Source organism: Leptodactylus fuscus, chromosome 7, assembly GCF_031893055.1.
Source record: "Leptodactylus fuscus isolate aLepFus1 chromosome 7, aLepFus1.hap2, whole genome shotgun sequence".
NCBI lineage: Eukaryota > Metazoa > Chordata > Amphibia > Anura > Leptodactylidae > Leptodactylus > Leptodactylus fuscus.
In genome coordinates this window covers 85,981,092-86,002,120 of record NC_134271.1, presented here as the reverse complement: position 1 = coordinate 86,002,120, position 21,029 = coordinate 85,981,092, and the positions used below count along the sequence as shown (strand labels likewise).

Below are 21,029 nucleotides of genomic sequence, written 5' to 3'. Positions count from 1 at the left end.
CCTTTGCTTCCCATTGGGTTGCAGGAGGTAGATGTCATGACCATTGTCTTTCTCTGTTTTGTGGTGTCATCTGCCTCCTACCCTGGGCTCTATATTGACCTTTGTGTATTGCCTTACTTTAGTGTTTCTTATTTTTCTTTCTCCTATGTGGCATTGTTCACTCCCTGGTTGAAGCGAGGGTTGATCTCTTGTTTGTGCCGGATGTTTGATTTGTTGTTCTCCACACTATGTTTGCCCTGTCTTGTGGGCCCTTAGACCCAATTTATTTTTCTCCTTTAATGTTTTTTGTTACTCTTATTTCTTTGAAAAATCTTTAATAAGCTCTGATTAAACATAAAAGTCTCTTTTTCCCCAAAACTGCAGCAATAGAGGGGCATGGATCAAATGTAATGGTCTTCAAACTGCAGCTCTCCAGGAGTCAGGGTATGCAATAGATGAAGAAACTCGGGTTGGAAAACACTGGTTCTGGGGTGGACTTTATATGGGCACTGCCTTCTCCATATTGACTGACTGGTTCCCACAGTTTCTCTCAAAGGTGGGGATTGTGTTTCATACGGTATATTAACTTAAGTATTAAGTCAGCTTAATACTTTTCCTCAGAATTTGTCTTGGTAATTCAGCCACTTTTTCCTCCTCTTTTAATTCACCTCTTTACTCATGCCGTTCCAGTCTCTAGATTCCTTATTGCAGTTATTGTGTTTACTTCAAGGGAGTGAGACTTGCAAAACTGAACTTGGCAAATATAATGTTTGCCTAAAGATTTCCCATCATGCCTCAGTAGTCCGTATATAGAGGGTTTTATTGGGCATCATTGTTAGAATCTACCACAACCATTCTGAAAGATACAGGTGAGCATTACTCAATACCTACCATCTATCTGTTGAGTAAATCTATGTTTCTCACATATTTGATATTTAGATAGGAGATGCAGATACACAATCCATTTTGTATTCTAAATGAACATATCTGACAAAATGTCATTAGTCCAAGAATTCGTTTTTCTATCAGATTGGTGAGAATGTTGTTTGTCTCAATGGAATTTTATGGCACAGAATGAATTAATAGTGATGAAATGTAACATCTAGCCTTTGGTATGTATTTTACACATTTTATATTGCATCCGCTTAATTGTTTTCACTCATTGCTTTTTGTTTAATTTTTACTTTGTGTAGAGGTAAGTAGTTATCAGTAAGTATGTCAAATATTATATTTTTTTTTTATGTATTTTTAGTGTTCGACAGTGTATTAGATTATTTTAATTTGATTTTATTTAAGATTTAATTTTATCAGATTATTTAATTTGTGTTATTTAAGATCTTATGGTTGACTGTAGGATAGATCAGTAACATCAGATCGGTGGGGTCTCACTTCTGGTACCCCAAGATCAACACTGGACCCCAAGTGTACTGAAATTATACAGTACACTATGTAGAGGCCAGGAAAAGTATTGCAATCTCAGTTCAATTCAGCTACACAGGATACACAGCTTTGTTATAGATAAGTCATCAATAGTGAAGCTTGGACAACCTCTATAACAGCTTAATGGTGGTTTGATACGCAGCATTTTTTTGGAAAAAAATGGAACTGCAGTTGTTGATGTATTTTTTTTTAGCCACGGTACCTACTGAAGTAGCTAAATTTGTGCCAAAATAGAATAAACGCCAATGTATTGGACTATTGGGACCGATTTCACAGTCTGATTCACTCATTGAAGTGAATGAGTTTGTGTTAAAAAAAAGGTGCAGGATCGAACTACAGTATGTCAATTATACCTGTGGAAAAGTTGACATTTTCTGTACAGATATAATAGAGGCAGAAAGTCTGCAGAGGAAAACTCTGCAAAATTGCTATAAAAAACGTTGTGGAAAAAACATGATTCACAGTGTTTGTGATTTTTTTTTTTTGCTGCACTTTGCTACATGAGACTATACCTTCACTCAAAGAGGAAAGGTCAGTGGTACTCTAAATAAAACTTAACCTTTATTGGGTTCCATCTAAAATATAAAGTGTGCACAGTCAATAAACTTAAGTTTTATAAATGCAACCACATAGTGTATGGAGAAAACATCCACAATATATAATTAGTGTAATAGTACTCCCTCACTAGTGCTGCATCCACTGGTATCTTACTGTCAATAAATGGAATATAGCACCATTCTGTTTAGATAGGAGGTGTGATAAATAAACCATATATAAAGATACCAGTAGATTGCTATTTATAGAAGTGACCACATTTATAGAAGTGACCACATCAAGGAAAATCTTTTTTTTGTCTATGACGCAAGTATTGATTCTAAGTCACATTATGATCTCTGTGTCTAACATCAAGACACATCATCTCAACGCATTTCCCCTATATTATTAGGGTTCATCACAGCGCTGCACCTCTAATGAGGCGAGGTGAGGCAATAGCCTCAGGCAGCACTATGCCAGGGGGTGGCATTTTGAGTAACCTAAGCCAGTCCAGGACAGGCCGCTTTAAATAAAACAAGATGCATATGACTTGTCCTGGGCTGGCTTAACGTTTTTGGCCGGGGAGGAAAGAGATAGCTTGGAGACAGCCAGGGCCGGCGTTAGGGATGTGTGTGAAGCTGCTTAACCCTCCGGACACTATACAGCAGCAGTTGCACCTACCAGTTTAGAAAATCCTGTCGGTGCAGCCCGGACTTCCCCCTCACACCTTACAGCAATGTCTCATCCCCAGATCGTAGCGTGTGGGGACAGGAAGAAGTCTGCAGCGATGTAACAGCTTCACTCCAGACAAATGTGTGTATGTTTTTGGTAAAATATAATATTTAATAAGTATATACAGTATGTGTACATTTGCTTATAGTTTGGGTCTTGTATACTGTGTGAGCATTGACCGCCTCAGGCAGCAGAGAGGCTAGGTTCACCACTGGTTCATCAGAAGACTCATAGGTTCACACAGAGCAAATCAAAATGCAAACAAAGCTACAATTCCTGCTGTCAAAAACATAAGGCAGCAGTGCCAGTGGTTAAAGAACCAAAGTTTAAGCAATCAAAGGCGTAAATATGCAGTCAAAACTGTAGTTCCTAGGGTTCTGATGGTACCTGTACTTATAGGGTGCATTCACACTGAGTATACGCTGACTGATTCTGAACGGTAAAACACGTTCAGAATCAGCGTGTACAAAGCAGATCCCATTCATTTCAATGGGAGCTAGCATACGTGCGCTCCCCATTGAAATGAATGGGCTGCTTTTTCCCTATTGGTTTCAATGTATTACGCGTGTATCACATTGAAACCAATAGGGTTTCAATGTGAAGTCATTGAAGAAGGCCAAAAACTGCAGGGAGTCACAGCAGAGCCCAGAAGAGGCAAATAACACTGTTTTTTTTTTATGTATGTCACCTTCGCTGGGCCCCCGATCACTATTCTCTGGGATCTGAAGAGACCCCCTGAGAAATAGCAGTATTGGTTCAGACCAGACAAGCCATCCTCATCGTACTTACTGATCCCAGCTCCTTCACAAGGCTGCCTCCCTTTCAGCCCTGAAGGGGGCCATGTGTATCAAATATCAAGTAGGTAAATCAATAAAAAAAAAAAAAACAGCGCCTGGCAGCCGAGTGAGCCCCTTCAGGAGCTTGGGGTCTTGACACTTGCCTGGGTACGCTGACGCTGGTCCTGCCACTGACCCTCACCTCTGTGATTTAGTTTTATTTTGTCTATGAGAGGCAGATCACCAACTATAAAGTATTATGACACCGATGCCTGGTATTGAAACTCAGTCCTATTCAAGTCAATATCAGACACAACCCATTAGCAAAAATGAGACTTTTGAAAACAAAAGCAGTTTTTTTTCTGATCCTGGACAAGTCCTTTAGGAAATTAGCCTTGAGGAACGGACACATAAAATGGAAATTCTTGGATTTCAAAAATGGTCATGTGCATCACTACCATGGTATCATCACAGAATGTAGTGGTACCATGAAATTTTACTTACAGTACCTCTTGTGACCTCTAGAGTGTTGTACCAGCAACATCACCACCACTACTGTGATCTCAATGAAAGAAAAGCATTACCATCACTATAAAGATTCTGACTAATGTCATGTCTTCATCAGTAGTATTACAGTGCTGCTAAAAAAATATGAGACTGAACCTTTAAATGAGCAGGGAACCAGATGGAGATCATTTTTTTTCTTCTCTTTCATCATTGTTTTTGTGTGTTTATAGAGTAACACCACAGCAAACATTGTATATGCCAGGGCACAAATTGTACTCTATTGTAAGCTGCTGTTGTGAAGACTTCCTTGTAACAGGGTTGGATCCTGGTAATCTTGCCAAACAATTGATCAAATGTCTAACACCTTTAAAACTCCATGTACTGTTTAGTTACTAGGCAATGGGCCAAGTCCCTGAACACCTGTTGAATTCAAGTGAATTAGCTATAATATAAAATGGATTAAGATATTAATCTACACAATGATATGGATCATGCTGATATAACCTGAGTATCATCTGGTATATAATTACATAGGTAGTGTAAATTGTCCCATCTTCTAATTACATGATCCTTTCTATTATAAACTGGGCATCTTCAGTACGTAATCACCATGTGTCCAGCTGGTATAAGTTGTACTTCTTCTAAACCCTTCCTATCACAGCAAATGCTTGATATTTGATTTTTTATTTATTTTTTTGTCCCCTTGCCTTTTTTTTGTCCAAAAATAATACTACTCTATACAATGTACTTAGCAGACAGAAAAAAAAATCTAAATGGGATGGAAATGGAAGAAAATCTCAGTTGAGTCATTTTCTTATAGGTTTTTATATTTATGGTGTTCACAGTGTAATAAAAAAAAAAAGACATATTATCTACATTCTGTGGATCAGTCTGATCACGGCAATACCAAATATAGCTTTTGTTATGTTTGAATACCTCTAAAATGAAAAATGTTTTTCATACCACCATTTTAAGATTGATGGTGAATCTTTCTTCTTCCAACGCTTATCGATTTCTGTTTTGGCTGCTCTATACAAGGAAGGGAATGCTAGATTTCATGTTAATAAGTTTATGGGTCAAATCAAGAGGCAGTGGTATGGGAAAACCATCTACAATTTCAAAACTTAGCAGATACTTACATAAAAACTGCCCCAAACCCTTCCCTAGGTCCCATTATATCACACTTGTGCACATTTTCTAGCTGAGGGGGCACTTAAGTATGTCTTAATACTTCTGAATAGGAATCCCTTTGGAGATGAGATAGGTGATAGATTGATCTTGAAGTGCCTATTACTTTTGATAAGCTAACCCCAACACTTGAAATTGGAGGCGACTTTCTTTCTTGGGAAGACACTTGATACAGGTACAAGATTCTTGATACTCTACACCAGGGTTTCTAAATCTTTTCAAGCGAAGTACAACTAATGATACAAAATCCAAACCAAGTAGCCCCCCAAAATAACGACCTCTTATAAATCAATCATAACAGTTATATAATGGCCCCTTCAGTGCTCCCACATGTAATATAATGTCCCCCTTTGTACCCTCACATACAATATGACCCCCGCAGAGCCCCAAATGTAATATAATGGCCCCCACAATGCCTCCATATGTGATATAATGACCCCAACAGTGCCCCTGCATGTAATACAATTCCTTGTATGTAATGCAATGGCCCCCACATGTAACATAATACCCCCACAGTGCCCTACATGTAGTATAATGGGCCCACAGTGCATACCCATGTAGTATAATGACATACCTCCAAATTGTCCTGGATTCAGCAGGACAGTCTCAGATTCCAGGTCCTATCCTGCTGTCCTGGTCAGTAGGAGGTATGCCCCAGTTTTAAATCTGCATGCAGAGGAATTGATAAGTTGAAAACAATGGTGAATGAAGCAGGAGTCGTTCGCAAACAGTGCCTGCTTCATCACTCTGCCCCCTGTGTGGTCTGGCCCCGGGAGCTTTAGGCACAATGTCATAGACAATAGACATCACTCACATCGCACCTGCAGCTCCCTGAACACTCCGGGAGAAGAGACTGCAGACTGAGCAGCAGGGGAGAGAGAAGAGGTGAGTATCAGTGTTTTCTAATGTTAAACTTTGGGGGCAAATCGAGGCGGCACATTAAACTGGTGGTAGATGTATGGGGGACATTAAACTGGCGGCAGACGGAGGGCAGACTTTAAAATGGGACACATGGAGGAGGACATTAAACTGGGGGCAGCTGGAAAGGTACATTAAACAGTGGGGATCACTCGACGGGGACCTTAAACTGGGGGCAACTGGAATGGAACATTAAATCATGGGAGTAGCTGGGGGGGACATGTCCACCTCTAGTTGCTCCGAGTTTAATGTCACCCTCCAGCTAGCCCTATGGTTTAATGTCCCCATCCAGCTGCCTCAGCATAATGTCCTCATCTAGCTGCTCCCAGTTTAATGTCTCACTCCAGATCCCCACAATTTATTGTCCCCCTCCAACTACCCCCAAGGTTTAATGTCACCCTCCAGCTGCCCCATAGTTTAATGTTCCCTTCTAGTTTCCTCCAGATTAAACTGGGGCACCAGGAGATGAACTTCATACTGTGGGGCAATTGGAGGTGAACACTGTAATGTGGGGGCATATAATTTTAGGTTGACTATAGTGGCATTATACTTTGTGGGGGCACAAAGAAAAATGGATGAGAATAGGCAGAGTGAATGCAGAAGGGGGTGGAACTAAATTTGCCACGGCAAGCATAGTGCATAGTTTTGTTCCTCTTTCTCTTCTTTGAAAGTTGGGAGGTATGATAATGGCCTCATCAGTGCTCCCAAGTGTAGTATTATTGGCCCACATTGTGTCACTATGTGTAACATAATGGCCTCCACAATATCCCAGCATGTAAAATAATGGCCCCCACAAAGCCCCCACACCCAGTAACATCTAGGGGGGCGAGGGGTGACCTGCATTCTTAACTCACTATGCTTCTATATAAGGAAGTAGAAGCACCTTAAGTGTCAAAAGGGCAATCATCTGCATTTTCCTTGGTAAGACACTCCAGAGGAAAGCAGTCTATTGATTGACTTAGATACCAATAAGGCATTTGATAGGATTCCATAGATTAATTTAATCAGATTGTCGAAATTTCATTGGCTTGGTCTTCCCTTTATTAACATCATCCAAACCCACTATAGAAACTCCCTAGGTACACTGATAGTTTGTAACAAATTTTGCCCTCACCTTGAAATTCAAAGAGATACAGAACAGAGCTGCCCATTGTCTTCCCTATTTTCTAATTTTATCCCCTCTTAAAGAATTACTCCAGGCAAAGACTTTTTCCATCCCTGTACCCCTCACCTGACTCAGTTCGTCTCCAGGAGTCTATCACGTTACTGCCCTTATATCTCTACAATCCTACTAAAAAGTTGTTTGAGACCCATAGTGATGTGTCAATCACAAGCCACAACCGTAGTGGCTAGGATACAAAAGTGCTAAAACTGCGGCCAATGCCAGTATGTACTTGTATTTAGCCTGAGGGACACGTTTTTGGCTCTTCCCCTGGTTTGTTGTTTTTATTTTTTATAGAGGAGACCATTTCACTGCCCAATATGAGAGTCTTTGTATCACAGCCACCACTATGGTTGTGGCTTGTGATTGACTGTAATAGGACATGTTTTTTCACAAAATCATAGTGTCTTAGTTATGTGATATGACCGAGTTAATGTCTTACTGATCAGTCTATATGTATTTCCTGTACATCTGTAGGAGAGTCACTCTGTAGCTATTGTCTGTATTTCTGTGCACTATGTGCCCAGTAGATAAGAATTTCTTCAACTTCCTGTACCAGTAGTCAGCCCTTCACCCACCCCAATGGTACTATAAAAGCTGAAGGGGGCTATTGTTTGGTCAGCTTCGGCATGGACCATGAATGAATGCATGCCATGCTAGTCTAGAAGTCATCGACCAATGGGTATATATCAGTGCATGATATATAATGGGGCTCCCCATCCAATGAGCTATTACATCATTTGTATCCACAGCTAATGCTTTGTTCACACTTGCTCCCGGTGTCCGGTGTGCATTCTGCCGGGTTTCCGTCCTCAGCCCCGGCAAAACTTGACAGAGGACGGAAACCCGGCAGTCAGCTATAAAACCCATTCACTTGAATGGGTTTGTAAAGGTGACCGCCAGTGTCCACCTGTGGCCTGTCTGCAGGGAAACCATTTTTTTTTAGCCAGACAGAAAGTCGGACATGCCGGACTTTGTGTTCGACTACAAAAAAAAGTGGTTTCCCCACAGACAGGCCACAGGCAGACACCAACGGTCACCTTTACAAATCCATTCAAGTGAATGGGTTGTAAAGCTGACCGTCCGGTTTCCGTCCTCAGCCCCGGCGAACCTGGACAGGGAACAGAAACCTGGCAGAATGCACAAACCAGAGAACGAGCACAAGTGTGAACGCCCCCTAAGTATTATAACTTTTCATGTACTAAACACTTATTATTTTACTATATTTTGGTGTGATTATACTCATTCTTTGACCATCTTTGAGTTAACTTGATAAAAGAAAACCCGTTTGCATACATTGACCCACCACTATGGGCTCTCTTACAGCTTTTTAGTAGTTGAGAGTTAGGTCCCCTAAGGACTGTTAGGGCATCTTTTTTGTAAGAGTACAGTTTGGTACTGCCCTTGTAAGGGTGGGAGTTATTTACATGTCCTAAAAAGCAATATTAAGTGTGTTATACAACTTATTGTACAGTATATAAGGATATGGTCCTTGCCAGGCAAACCTAAACATCATTTATCTTTTTCTATAATAGTTTATATTCTTTCTTGTAAGAAAACAAGTGATCCAAAATGAAGATCCTGCTGTTCTTGTGTATAGTGGCATCTCTTGTGCACTTGGGGATCCAACAGGTTTCCTATCTGACAATGAACATCCCCAGAAATTTACCACCAAAAGATCCCTTTGATTATGCGATAGTAGCTGTGGAATATAAAAATAAAGTCCTGAAAGAAACATATGGAGATTTGATTAAATCTGGAAGTACAATTAAATCTGATGGAGTCACTGTATTCCTAAACAAGGAAAAGATTCCCCTTAATAAAAATGCTGCAGTGATAGCTACAGATTTTGGAAATCCCACAAATGTTAAAACTATGCTCAACAATTATGTGGATGAACACACAAGTGGAAAAATCAAACATTTCTTTGGTGACTTTATACCAAATACAGATGCTGTTGTCTTAAACTATGCTGGTAAGTCCAATTGTGACCTACAACCTCCATAGATCATGTTTGCTTAATCTATGGCTAATGATGGCACCACTACTAAATTATGTATTTACTTTTTATTCTTTTTAGATAATTGGAAACCTTTGGGCAGTGGTGGTAACCAATATAATGTTCAGCTTACAGGACAGTACAATGCAATGGTCAACAAGGATATGGGATTCACTATGATAGAAATTCCAAAAAACAAACATTTAACGGCACTGTTCGTTTTACCAGATGAGGGAAAGGAACAATCAGTAATGGCAGCTGTCAATTCAGCCAACCTAGCACTGTGGAAAAAGTCAATGACCCTACAGTAAGGAGCTTGTTTTATTTTCTGTCTTCCATCTTATATACTGCCAATACTGCCCTATGTTTAAGAATATACTGTTATAATACTGCCTATAATGTACAAGAATATAACTACTATAATACTGCCCCCATGTATAAGAATATAACTACTGTAATACTGCCCCCATGTATAAGAATATAACTACTATAATACTGCCCCCATGTACAAGAATATAACTACTATAATACTACCTCCTATGTACAAGAATATAACTACTATAATACTGCCCCCATGTACAAGAATATAACTACTATAACACTGTTCCCCATCTAGTTATATAATTACTATTATACTGCTCCCTATAAAATAACTATTATACTACTACCCCTTATGTATAAGAATATAATTTCTATCATACCTCTCTCTGTCTACAAAAAATATAAACACTGCTATGCTCCCTCCTATATACAAGAATATAAGTACTATAACATTGCCCCTAAGGGGGCGTTCACACTACCGTCGGTGTCCGACATGTAGTGTCCGCTCCTAGTGTCCGCTCAAAATCTGTCACGGACACTAGGAGCGGACACTAGATGTGTCCGTGACACCTGTCATTCAAATGAATGGGCATCGGGTGCGTTCTTTTGCACTCCGTGCCTGTCCTTCCCTGTCCGCAAGAGAAGATGTCCGACTTCTCAAGCGGACAGAGGAACCCTGCATGCAGGGCTTTTCTGTCCGCTTGAGAAGTCGGACATCTTCTCTTGCGGACAGGGAAGGACGGGCACGGAGTGCAAAAGAACGCACCCGATGCCCATTCATTTGAATGACAGGTGTCACGGACACATCTAGTGTCCGCTCCTAGTGTCCGTGACAGATTTTGAGCGGACACTAGGAGCGGACACTACATGTCGGACACCGACGGTAGTGTGAACGCTCCCTTAGAAGATACGTTGTCTATGTACAAGAACAGTAAATATAATACAGCTTCCTATGTACATGAATATACTGTAACTACTATATTGCTACCCCTATGTACAAGGATATATTTATTATCATATTGCTCCCTATAAACAAGAATATGACTATTCTAACATTGATCCAATGTACAAGGGTATAAATGCTAATACTACGACCATCCTAGTAGAAAACACTCGAATGTATACCCACGTTCTTTAATGAAATGTTACAGAATGACTGAAAATGAATCATTTCTGCAGGTTTTATTCACACTTACGTGATAAATGTAACTTTGTGTTTAAAGGGAGTCTGTTATCAGGAAACTCAGTCAAACCAGCCACACTGCATTGTAAAGGATATTATACAGTCCTATGAAAAAGTTTGGGCACCCCTATTAATCTTAATCATTTTTAGGTCTAAATATTTTGGTGTTTGCAATAGCCATTTCAGTTTGATATATCTAATAACTGATGGACACAGTAATATTTCAGGATTGAAATGAGGTTTATTGTACTAACAGAAAATGTGCAATATGCATTAAACCAAAATTTGACCGGTGCAAAAGTATGGGCAACTCAACACAAAAGTGACATTAATATTTAGTAGACCCTCCTTTTGCAAAGATAACAGCCTCTAGTCGCTTCCTGTAGCTTTTAATCAGTTCCTGGATCCTGGATGAAGGTATTTTGGACCATTCCTCTTTACAAAACAATTCAAGTTCAGTTACGTTTGATGGTCGCCGAGCATGGACAGCCCGCTTCAAATCATCCCACAGATGTTCAATGATATTCAGGTCTGGGGACTGGGATGGCCATTCCAGAACATTGTAATTGTTCCTCTGCATGAATGCCTGAGTCGATTTGGAGCGGTGTTTTGGATCATTGTCTTGCTGAAATATCCATCCCCAGCGTAACTTCAACTTCATCACTGATTCTTGAACATTATTCTCAAGAATCTGCTGATACTGAGTGGAATCCATGCGACCCTCAACTTTAACAAGATTCCCGGTGCCGGCATTGGCCACACAGCCCCAAAGCATGATGGAACCTCCACCAAATTTTACAGTGGGTAGCAAGTGTTTTTCTTGGACTGCTGTTTTTTTGGACACCATGCATAACGCCTTTTTGTATGACCAAACAACTCAATCTTTGTTTCATCAGTCCACAGGACCTTCTTCCAAAATGAAGCTGGATTGTCCAAATGTGCTTTTGCATACCTCAGGCGACTCCGTTTGTGGCGTGCTTGCAGAAACGGCTTCTTTCTCATCACTCTCCCATACAGCTTCTCCTTGTGCAAAGTGTATTGCTGACTGATGCACAGTGACACCATCTGCAGCAAGATGATGCTGCAGCTCTTTGGAGGTGGTCTGTGGATTGTCCTTGACTGTTCTCACCATTCTTCTTCTCTGCCTTTCTGATATTTTTCTTGGCCTGCCACTTCTGGGCTAAACAAGAACTGTCCCTGTGGTCTTCCATTTCCTTACTATGTTCCTCACAGTGGAAACTGACAGGTTAAATCTCTGAGACAACTTTTTGTATCCTTCCCCTGAACAACTATGTTGAACAATCTTTGTTTTCAGATCATTTGAGAGTGGGCTGTCCATGTTCGGCGACCATCAAACTTAACTGAACTTGAATTGTTTTGTAAAGAGGAATGGTCCAAAATACCTTCATCCAGGATCCAGAAACTGATTAAAAGCTACAGGAAGCGACTAGAGGCTGTTATCTTTGCAAAAGCAGGATCTACTAAATATTAATGTCACTTTTCTGTTGAGGTGCCCATACTTTTGCACAGGTCAATTTTTGGTTTAATACATATTGCACATTTTCTGTTAGTACAATAAACCTCATTTCAATCCTGAAATATTACTGTGTCCATCAGTTATTAGATATATCAAACTGAAATGGCTGCTGCAAACACCAAAATATTTAGAACTAAAAATGATTAAGATTAATAGGGGTGTCCAAACTTTTTCATAGGACTGTACTGAGCATCATCATACCTTTAGTCCAATAGATGCACCGTTTCTTCATAAAGCTATTTTTAGGAATCTACAATTGATGCTCAATTGCAATGGGGTTGTGGCACAGTCCCCAAAAGGCTCCAGCTGAGAAACGCCAGGTACATGTGTGAGAATTCAACAAGCACCATAGTTGTAGGATAGGAAGGGGCTGTTAATAATGTGTACGAAGGTAGAGGTTCACATCTGGAGACGGAATCCTTAGAGGTTTTCACTCGCCCCTATTGAATTTGAACTTTTTTTTGTATAGTTTGAGAAAAAAATTTTTTTCAAGTTAATGGCGCTTCTATTGGGGTATAAGGTATGATGGTGCCCTTCACAATGTCCCCTACAATGTAATATGGATGGTTTTATATCGATTGTCCTGGTGACAGTCTCGTGTTAATGCAGAAGTAACAGTTGATTTGCTCTGTATTTTGTGTAGATCAATAAATCTGAAGATCCCCAAAATTACATTGTATACTTGTGCTGCATTGACCTTTGAAACAGAAACCTCTAGCGAATTTGAGTATCAAAGAACAAAGGTGATGTACTGGCGTTTTCTACAATGTTACATTATCCTTGGAATGCATGTGCCTGTCAAAGGGGGGAATAGAGGGAACTAGACTGGTCTGTACAGCATTGCACATTATGTCAGAGCTATGTACACAAATGCCAGAGGTATTGCAGTTGCTCTGGGGCCTCAGCTTCCCTCACAGATAAAGTATGGTACAATAAAAGGTCACTCTGAACAATGCAGAGTGAAAGGGTTAGTATAGACCCAAATCAATATCTTCTACATGTCTTAGCTTTCTGGGTCTCTGTGAGAGGCACATGGATCGAGTGAGTTATTGAGCTTAGCTGCAGTCACAGTAATACCTTAGATCAGTGGTGTAACTAGAGACAGTTATGGGTGCTGTATCACTATTTCAGATACTTGAAAGGGATACAACTATAGCACCTATAACATCAATTTTCAAGAATACGGTGAGTGAGCAGCAAAGCGCCCGGCAAGTATTCAATACTGGGAGCTCCATGTTCTGGGAAACAGCTGATCTGCTAGGTTCTAACAGTCTAAGAGATCTAAAATATCAGTGGGAGTCCAACATCCGGGGCTCCCGCTGATCAACTGTTTGAAGGTACTGTGGTGCTTTTGCGAGCGCTGTGGCTGTGACTCCTTCACTATTTACATTACAGAGCATCTTTTTTATAGTGACTGCAATGTAATTACAGCCTGTAATTATATGACATATCCTACTAATATTATAAGTGTGAAAGTTTGTGTGTTTGGATGTTTGTGAGTTTGGATGTTTGTTCCTCAATCACGCTAAAACGCCTGGACGGATTTGCGTGCAATTTTCCACAAACATAGTTTTCCCTTAGGATTGAGTCACAGGCTACTTTTGGTGCCACTAAACAACATGGCTTCCTAGCAGGAGACTCACAAAAGCAGGACTCCTAGCCCCAGCTATAGACTCACACACACTGCCTGGCATTTCCTGCCTCAACCTGCCTGCACACTCCTTACTGTCACCTCAGGAGTAGCCCTCACTCTACTCACTCACATTTACATATAGCTTTCCAATATATAACACATCACATTGTCTGTATCACTACATACACAATACAACACATCACATTGTCTGACACAATACAACACATCACATTGTCTGTATCACGACATACACAATACAACACATCACATTGTCTGACACAATATAACACATCACATTGTCTGTATCACGACATACACAATACAACACATCACATTGTCTGACACAATACAACACATCACATTGTCTGTATCACAACATACACAATACAACACATCACATTGTCTGACACAATACAACACATCACATTGTCTGACACAATACAACACATCACATTGTCTGTATCACGACATACACAATACAACACATCACATTGTCTGTATCACGGCATACACAATACAACACATACATTGTCTGTATCACGACATACACAATACAACACATCACATTGTCTGTATCACGACATACACAATACAACACATCACATTGTCTGTATCACGACATACACAAAACAACACATCACATTGTCTGTATCATGGCATACACAATACAACACATCACATTGTCTGTATCACGACATACACAATACAACACATCACATTGTCTGTATCACGACATACACAATACAACACATCACGTTGTCTGTATCACGACATACACAATACAACACATCACATTGTCTGTATCACGACATACACAATACAACACATCACATTGTCTGTATCACGACATACACAATACAACACATCACATTGTCTGTATCACGACATACACAATACAACACATCACATTGTCTGTATCATTAGATACACAATATAACACATCACATCACATTTGCTAGCCCACCAAACTTTTTAAAGCACTTTTACAGTTTCACACATCTGTGTCCGCCCAATTCTCAAATTACCGCAGACGAAGTCGCGGGTAAAAGCTAGTTTGCTATAAAACAGATGGGGTGTGCTATAAATAGTGAAGGGGTCCCACACAATATAATATCTTCCTCAAAGCCCCCACATAATTTATAATGCTCCATACAGTATGATATGCTCCCCAGTGTAAAATGCTCCCAAGAGCCTCCTCGAGCTGCTTCAAATCAACCTCACAATGAATATTTGCAGGGGCGGATCCAGGGCCGGGCGAGCCGGGCAACCGCCCGGGGCCCCGCGCCATACGAGGCACGACACAGGCCGGACAGGCCTCAGCCAAGCACAGGCTGGAGCCGGCCTTCATGAGATCCGGGCCCGAGCCGGCCCTGAAGCGCCCTGCACCTCCGCAGCCCGAGGCCCCGCGGAATCAGACACTGACAGTGACAGACAGTCGGCTCATCAGCGCTGCCTGCAGATGCCCACCATCCGCCCGCTCCAAGTATCTGATGCGCAGCGATACCTAGAGAGGGGGGAGGTGGTACAGGGGGAGTACATTGATCGGGGGACCCCTGTTGGTGGAATACTTTCCACCAACAGGGGGCCCCGAAGCTGCAGCAACGGCTGAGACACAGGAGCTGCAGGTCTGGCTCCTGTCAGCGCTTCAGGACGCTCCCCCTCTCTCCCCCCTCCCTTTCTCTGCCTGTCCTCTGCCCACCAATGAGAGGGCTGAGGAGAGCCCAGGAGGCGGGGCTTATCCCTGCCGAGCTCCTGCACACCAGAAGAGAGGAAGAAGAAAGGAAGAAGCTGATCCAGGAAAATGAAACTGAAGAAAGAAAACAGGTCCACAGGTACATACTGGGGTTACTTATTAATATCAGGCATTTGGGGTGATTACTTTAGTTTTAGTAACTCCATGTGCCTCATATTAATAGCAGTTAACCCTATCATGTCCCTCACATTAACCCCTGTTTGCCTCACCATAAGAGTTACTGATATGTGAGGCATATGGGGGTAATAGTAATGAAGATACTTTATTATTACCTCCATGTCTCTCACATATCAGTAACTCTTATGTGAGGTACACAAGGCTTAATGTGAGGGACATGATAGGGTTAACTGCTATTAATATGAGGCAATTGGAGTTACTAAATTGTAATGCACAGGACCAGATTTTTTATCTACAATTGTCCTGGTATAGCGGTCAGCGGTGACGTGACAGTATTTAGTCCTGTAGGGGCCACTAAGGGACATAATACTGCATACCTCCCAACTTTTGAAGAACTGAAAGAGGGACAAAATGTGCGGCGCGCATAGAGCGCCGCAGCAAATTTAGCCCCGGCCACTTTTGTGTTGACCACCCACTCGTTAATTTTTCATGTGCCCGCACACAGTATAATCCTCCTACAGTCACCCGTAAATTATATGTCCCCCCTCTATCTCTCCCCCAGTTTCATATACACCCTTCATCTGCCCCCAGTTTCATGTCCTCTCCATCTCTGCCCCCAGATTCATGTCCCCCATCTCTGCCCCCAGATTCATGTCCCCCATCTCTGCCCTCAGATTCATGTCCCACATCTCTGCCCCCAGATTCATGTCCCCCATCTCTGCCCTCAGATTCATGTCCTCTCCATCTCTGCCGCCAGATTCATGTCCCCACATCTCTGTCCCCAGATTCACGTCCCTCCATCTCTGCCCCCAGATTCATGTCCCCCATCTCTACCCCCAGATTCATGTCCCTCCATCTCTGCCCCCAGTTTCATGTCCCCTCCATCTCTGCCCCCAGTTTCATGTCCACTCCATCTCTGCCCCCAGATTCATGTCCCCACATCTCTGCCCCCAGTTTCATGTCCACTCCATCTCTGCCCCCAGATTCATGTCCCTCCATCTCTGCCCCCAGATTCATGTCCCCTCCATCTCTGCCCCCAGATTCATGTCCCACATCTCTGCCCCCAGATTCCTGTCCCCTCCATCTCTGCCCCCAGATTCATGTCCCCACATCTCTGCCCCCAGATTCATGTCCCCACATCTCTGCCCCTAGATTCATGTCCCACATCTCTGCCCCCAGATTCATGTCCCACATCTCTGCCCCCAGATTCCTGTCCCTCCATCTCTGCCCCCAGATTCATGTCCCCCAATCTCTGCCCCCAGATTCATGTCCCTCCATCTCTGCCCCCAGATTCATGTAATCTCCATATTTGCCCCCAGATTCATGTCCCCACATCTCTGCCCCCAGATTCATGTCCCCCATCTCTGCCCCCAGATTCATGTCCTCTCCATCTCTGCCCCCAGTGTCATGCCTTCGTCTCCATCTCTGCCCCCAGTGTCATGCCGTCCTCTCCTTCATCTGCCCCCAGATTCACGTTCCACCTCCACATTAAACTTACCTTCTCCTCCGCTCCCTCGCCGCTCTCTGCCCGCCTCTCTCGTTGACACATGCGGCTGAAGGAAGGAGCTGACACAGGTCAGCTCCTCGCTTCGCCGCTGCCCGCCTCTCTCCCTGACACATGCGGCTGAAGCTGCTCGCCTGCTCGCTTTGCCGCTGCGTCTCTCTCTCTCGCTGACACATGCGGCTGAAGCGAGGAGCTGACCTGTGTCAGCTCCTCGCTTCGCCGCTGCCGCCGGCTCCTGGTTTGTACATCGCGTCTACAAGCCAGGAGCCGGCGGCAGCGGTGAAGCGAGGAGCTGACACAGGTCAGCTCCTCGCTTCAGCCGCATGTGTCAGCGAGAGAGAGACGCAGCGGCGAAGCGAGCACGCGAGCAGCTTCAGCCTCATGTGTCAGGGAGAGAGGCGGGCAGCGGCGAAGCGAGGAGCTGACCTGTGTCAGCTCCTTGCTTCAGCCGCATATGTGTTCAACTCAGATCTGCGTCCTCTGGACGCAGATCTGAGTTGAAATCGGGACATACCTCCCTCCAACCGGGACCGCGGGACATGTCACCCAAATCGGGACTGTCCCACGGAAATCGGGACGGTTGGGAGGTATGATACTGTGTGCAGGGGTCACTATTGGGTATAATAGTGTGTGCAGGGGCCTCTAAGGGACATAATACTGTGTGCAGGGGCCACTATGGGGTATAATACGGTGTGCAGGGGCCACTATGGGGTATAATACGGTGTGCAGGGGTCACTGTGGGACATAATACTGTGTGCAGGGGCCACTATGGGACATAATACTGTGTGCAGGGGCCACTATGGGACATAATAGAGCGCGCAGGAATGCGTAGGAGAGACTAGGTCGAGATCTTCGGTGTCGGGGGGCCCCCATGTCAAAGGTTCGCCACGGGGCCCCGTCATTCCTAGTTACGCCACTGTGTGGATCGCTCACTAAATAACAGGGAATCCGATTCGATTCCCTGATAGTGAGCGGATCGCTGCTGTGCTTTCAGTTCTATGCACAGACATAGAACTGAAAGCTGTCAGTGTAGTCAGGCCGACGCAGGCGCAATGACGTCATCGCTCCAGTCCTGCAGTGCAGTCTGAAGGAGGAGGACGCTCGGCTGTGGCCTGTGGCTCTTCACATGGGTAAGTCAGTGTATGACAGTATGATGTGTTTGTTGTACTGAGGACTAGAGTATATAATACAGTGGGGGGTACTGAGGAGTATATAATACAGTAAAGGGGTACTGAGGAGTATATAATACAGTGAGGGGGTACTGAGGCGTATATAATACAGTGTGGGGGGGTACTGAGGTGCATATAATACAGTGAGGGGGTACTGAGGCGTATATAATACAGTGTGGGGGGGACTGAGGTGCATATAATACAGTGAGGGGGTACTGAGGCGTATATAATACAGTGTGTGGGGGGGTACTGAGGTGCATATAATACAGTGGGGTGGGGGTACCGTACTGAGGAGTATATAATACAGTGGGGGGTACTGAGGAGCATATAATAAAGTAAAGGGGTACTGAGGAGTATATAATACAGTGTGGGGGGGTACTGAGGTGCATATAATACAGTGGGGTGGGGGTAAAAAAAAAGCCTCAAAAACACATTTTTAGGGCTAATTTTTTCAAAAAATCCTGGGGGAGGACCCCCAGACCCCCCCTTTGCCCTGGGGGGTATTCCATACCCCCCGGTAACTAGGGCCCCGCAAAAGTCAATTGCCCAGGGCCCCGCAAAGCCTGGATCCGCCACTGAATATTTGTGAGGTTTAGCACTATTATTAGTATACATTGGGATTGCCTGAGACCTCAGAGTATAATAATCAGAGGCCCAGGGGAGGTGATGGAAAATAATAAACATTTATAGTCTCCTTACCTCACCTCTCCTGTACATCCTGCTCCATCCGTCTCTTTTCAGCATCTTCTTTCCGTGCGACTGAGGTCCCATGCCCAAGATGTCACTGCTGGGGCCTGTGATTGGTCCTCAGCGGTCACATGGGACACGTTGGCATCATTACACTGGCGTGCCCCACGTGACTGCTGCCCAGTCACAGGCCCCAGCAGTCTTCACTGGGGCACATGACCTTAGTCACAAACTGGAAGAGCCCTGAAGAGGATGCTGTGATCGTCAGAAGCCTAGGAGAGATGAGTATTTGTTATTTTTAATCACCTTTCTGGGCAGGATTCTAGTGCAGCTGGGCCCTATCCATTAACAATATGTATAGCGGTCGAGGAACCAGACTTTCTCCAATCACAGTCATGGTGGTCCAGGGACCTGGCCATGTACCACTCATTACATCACTGCTGTAGATTGACAGTCGAGATCAGCTTCAGCCTTAAATGGGTTGTAAAGGATTTTTTTCAGAAAAAGCTCTAAAAATATCTATGGTTTGTGTCTAGTATTGCAGTTCAGATCAATTGAAGTGTAAGGGTGCATTCACACTGAGTAAACGCTAGCTTATTCTGAACGTAAAACACGTTCAGAATAAGCGGCGTCTAAAGCAGCTCCATTCATTTCTATGGGAGCGGGGATACGAGCGCTCCCCATAGAAATGAATGGGCTGCTTCTTTCACTCCGTGCAGTCCCATTGAATTGAATGGGGAGTGCCGGCGTGTACGCTCCGGCATGAGCAGAGCTTGCCGTATACGCCGGCACTCCCCATTCACTTCAATGGGACTGCACGGAGTGAAAGAAGCAGCCCATTCATTTCTATGGGGAGCGCTCGTATCCCCGCTCCCATAGAAATGAATGGAGCTGCTTTAGACGCCGCTTATTCTGAACGTGTTTTACGTTCAGAATAAGCTAGCGTTTACTCAGTGTGAATTCACCCTAAGGGACCTGGCAGCCATTTGTTTGTAAGCCATTTTAGGATCATGATTTATGACAATTGTCATGTTGATTCTGTGTTATCTTCTCTTCCACAGTACGCAGGAAGTATAGCAGCTACATTCCCATGAAGTGTGGAAAACAAAGAGAAAAGCTGATCTACCAATCACGTACTTAGGATTAGTTCTGGTTAGAAGCATATCTATAATTACAATACATTCAGATAAAATATGATCTTCAAAACAAGATTAACAATTAAAGATGCAGACACAAATATTGGTGACTGGTCCTTCTGTCTTATATTTACTCTGTACTTTGATCAAGGGGCTTATTCAGATTCTGTTATGTCAGAACCGGGCAATGTGCAGCCTGCGGGTCCCTCTGACTGCTTCTGTCAGGCCCGCATAGCTTTTGGAAGTTTATTCAAGGACCTGTGATGATGTCATCACAGCCTATCACCAGGATAGGCTATGACTCATTAGTGGGCGGAGCCACACGGGACTGTGTGCTTGCTGCCGGCAATGGAGGCTGCTGGATGATAAAGAAGAGAAAAGAGATAGCATGTGTGAGCAAGAGGGGGGACCTAGGGCAGCTGTAGGGGGGCAGTTAAACTGAATGCACATTTAGGGGGGACATTAAACTAGGGGACAGATGGAAGGTGACATTAAACTGGGGCAGCAGGACTACAGTACATATGTTGGAATATGATCGAAAGGCGTTTGTCACATTTACGATAATAAATATCCCCCAATTGCTTTCTATCTTCTTTCCAGTGGCGTAACTAGGAATGGCGAGGCCCCGTGGCACACTTTTGACATGCCCACCCCCCTTCCTGACTGACACCAAAGACCTTGACCGACCAACCCCCACCGCATTCCTGCGTGCTCAATTATGCCCCATAGTGGCCCCTGCACACAGTAGTATGCC

At 43.4% G+C, this 21,029-nt stretch overlaps 1 protein-coding gene across 1 annotated transcript; it reads left to right on the top strand.

Moving 5' to 3' along the window:
- The first annotated feature begins 826 nt into the window (after positions 1–826).
- Positions 827–20,376, top strand: LOC142213882 (thyroxine-binding globulin-like). Its single transcript, XM_075282452.1, has 5 exons — positions 827–848; positions 8,772–9,211; positions 9,317–9,542; positions 12,920–13,019; positions 20,201–20,376. Exons 2-5 carry the CDS (start codon positions 8,809–8,811, stop codon positions 20,231–20,233), a joined length of 762 nt encoding a protein of 253 aa, XP_075138553.1. The 5' UTR covers positions 827–848; positions 8,772–8,808; the 3' UTR covers positions 20,234–20,376.
- The last annotated feature ends 653 nt before the right edge of the window (positions 20,377–21,029 follow it).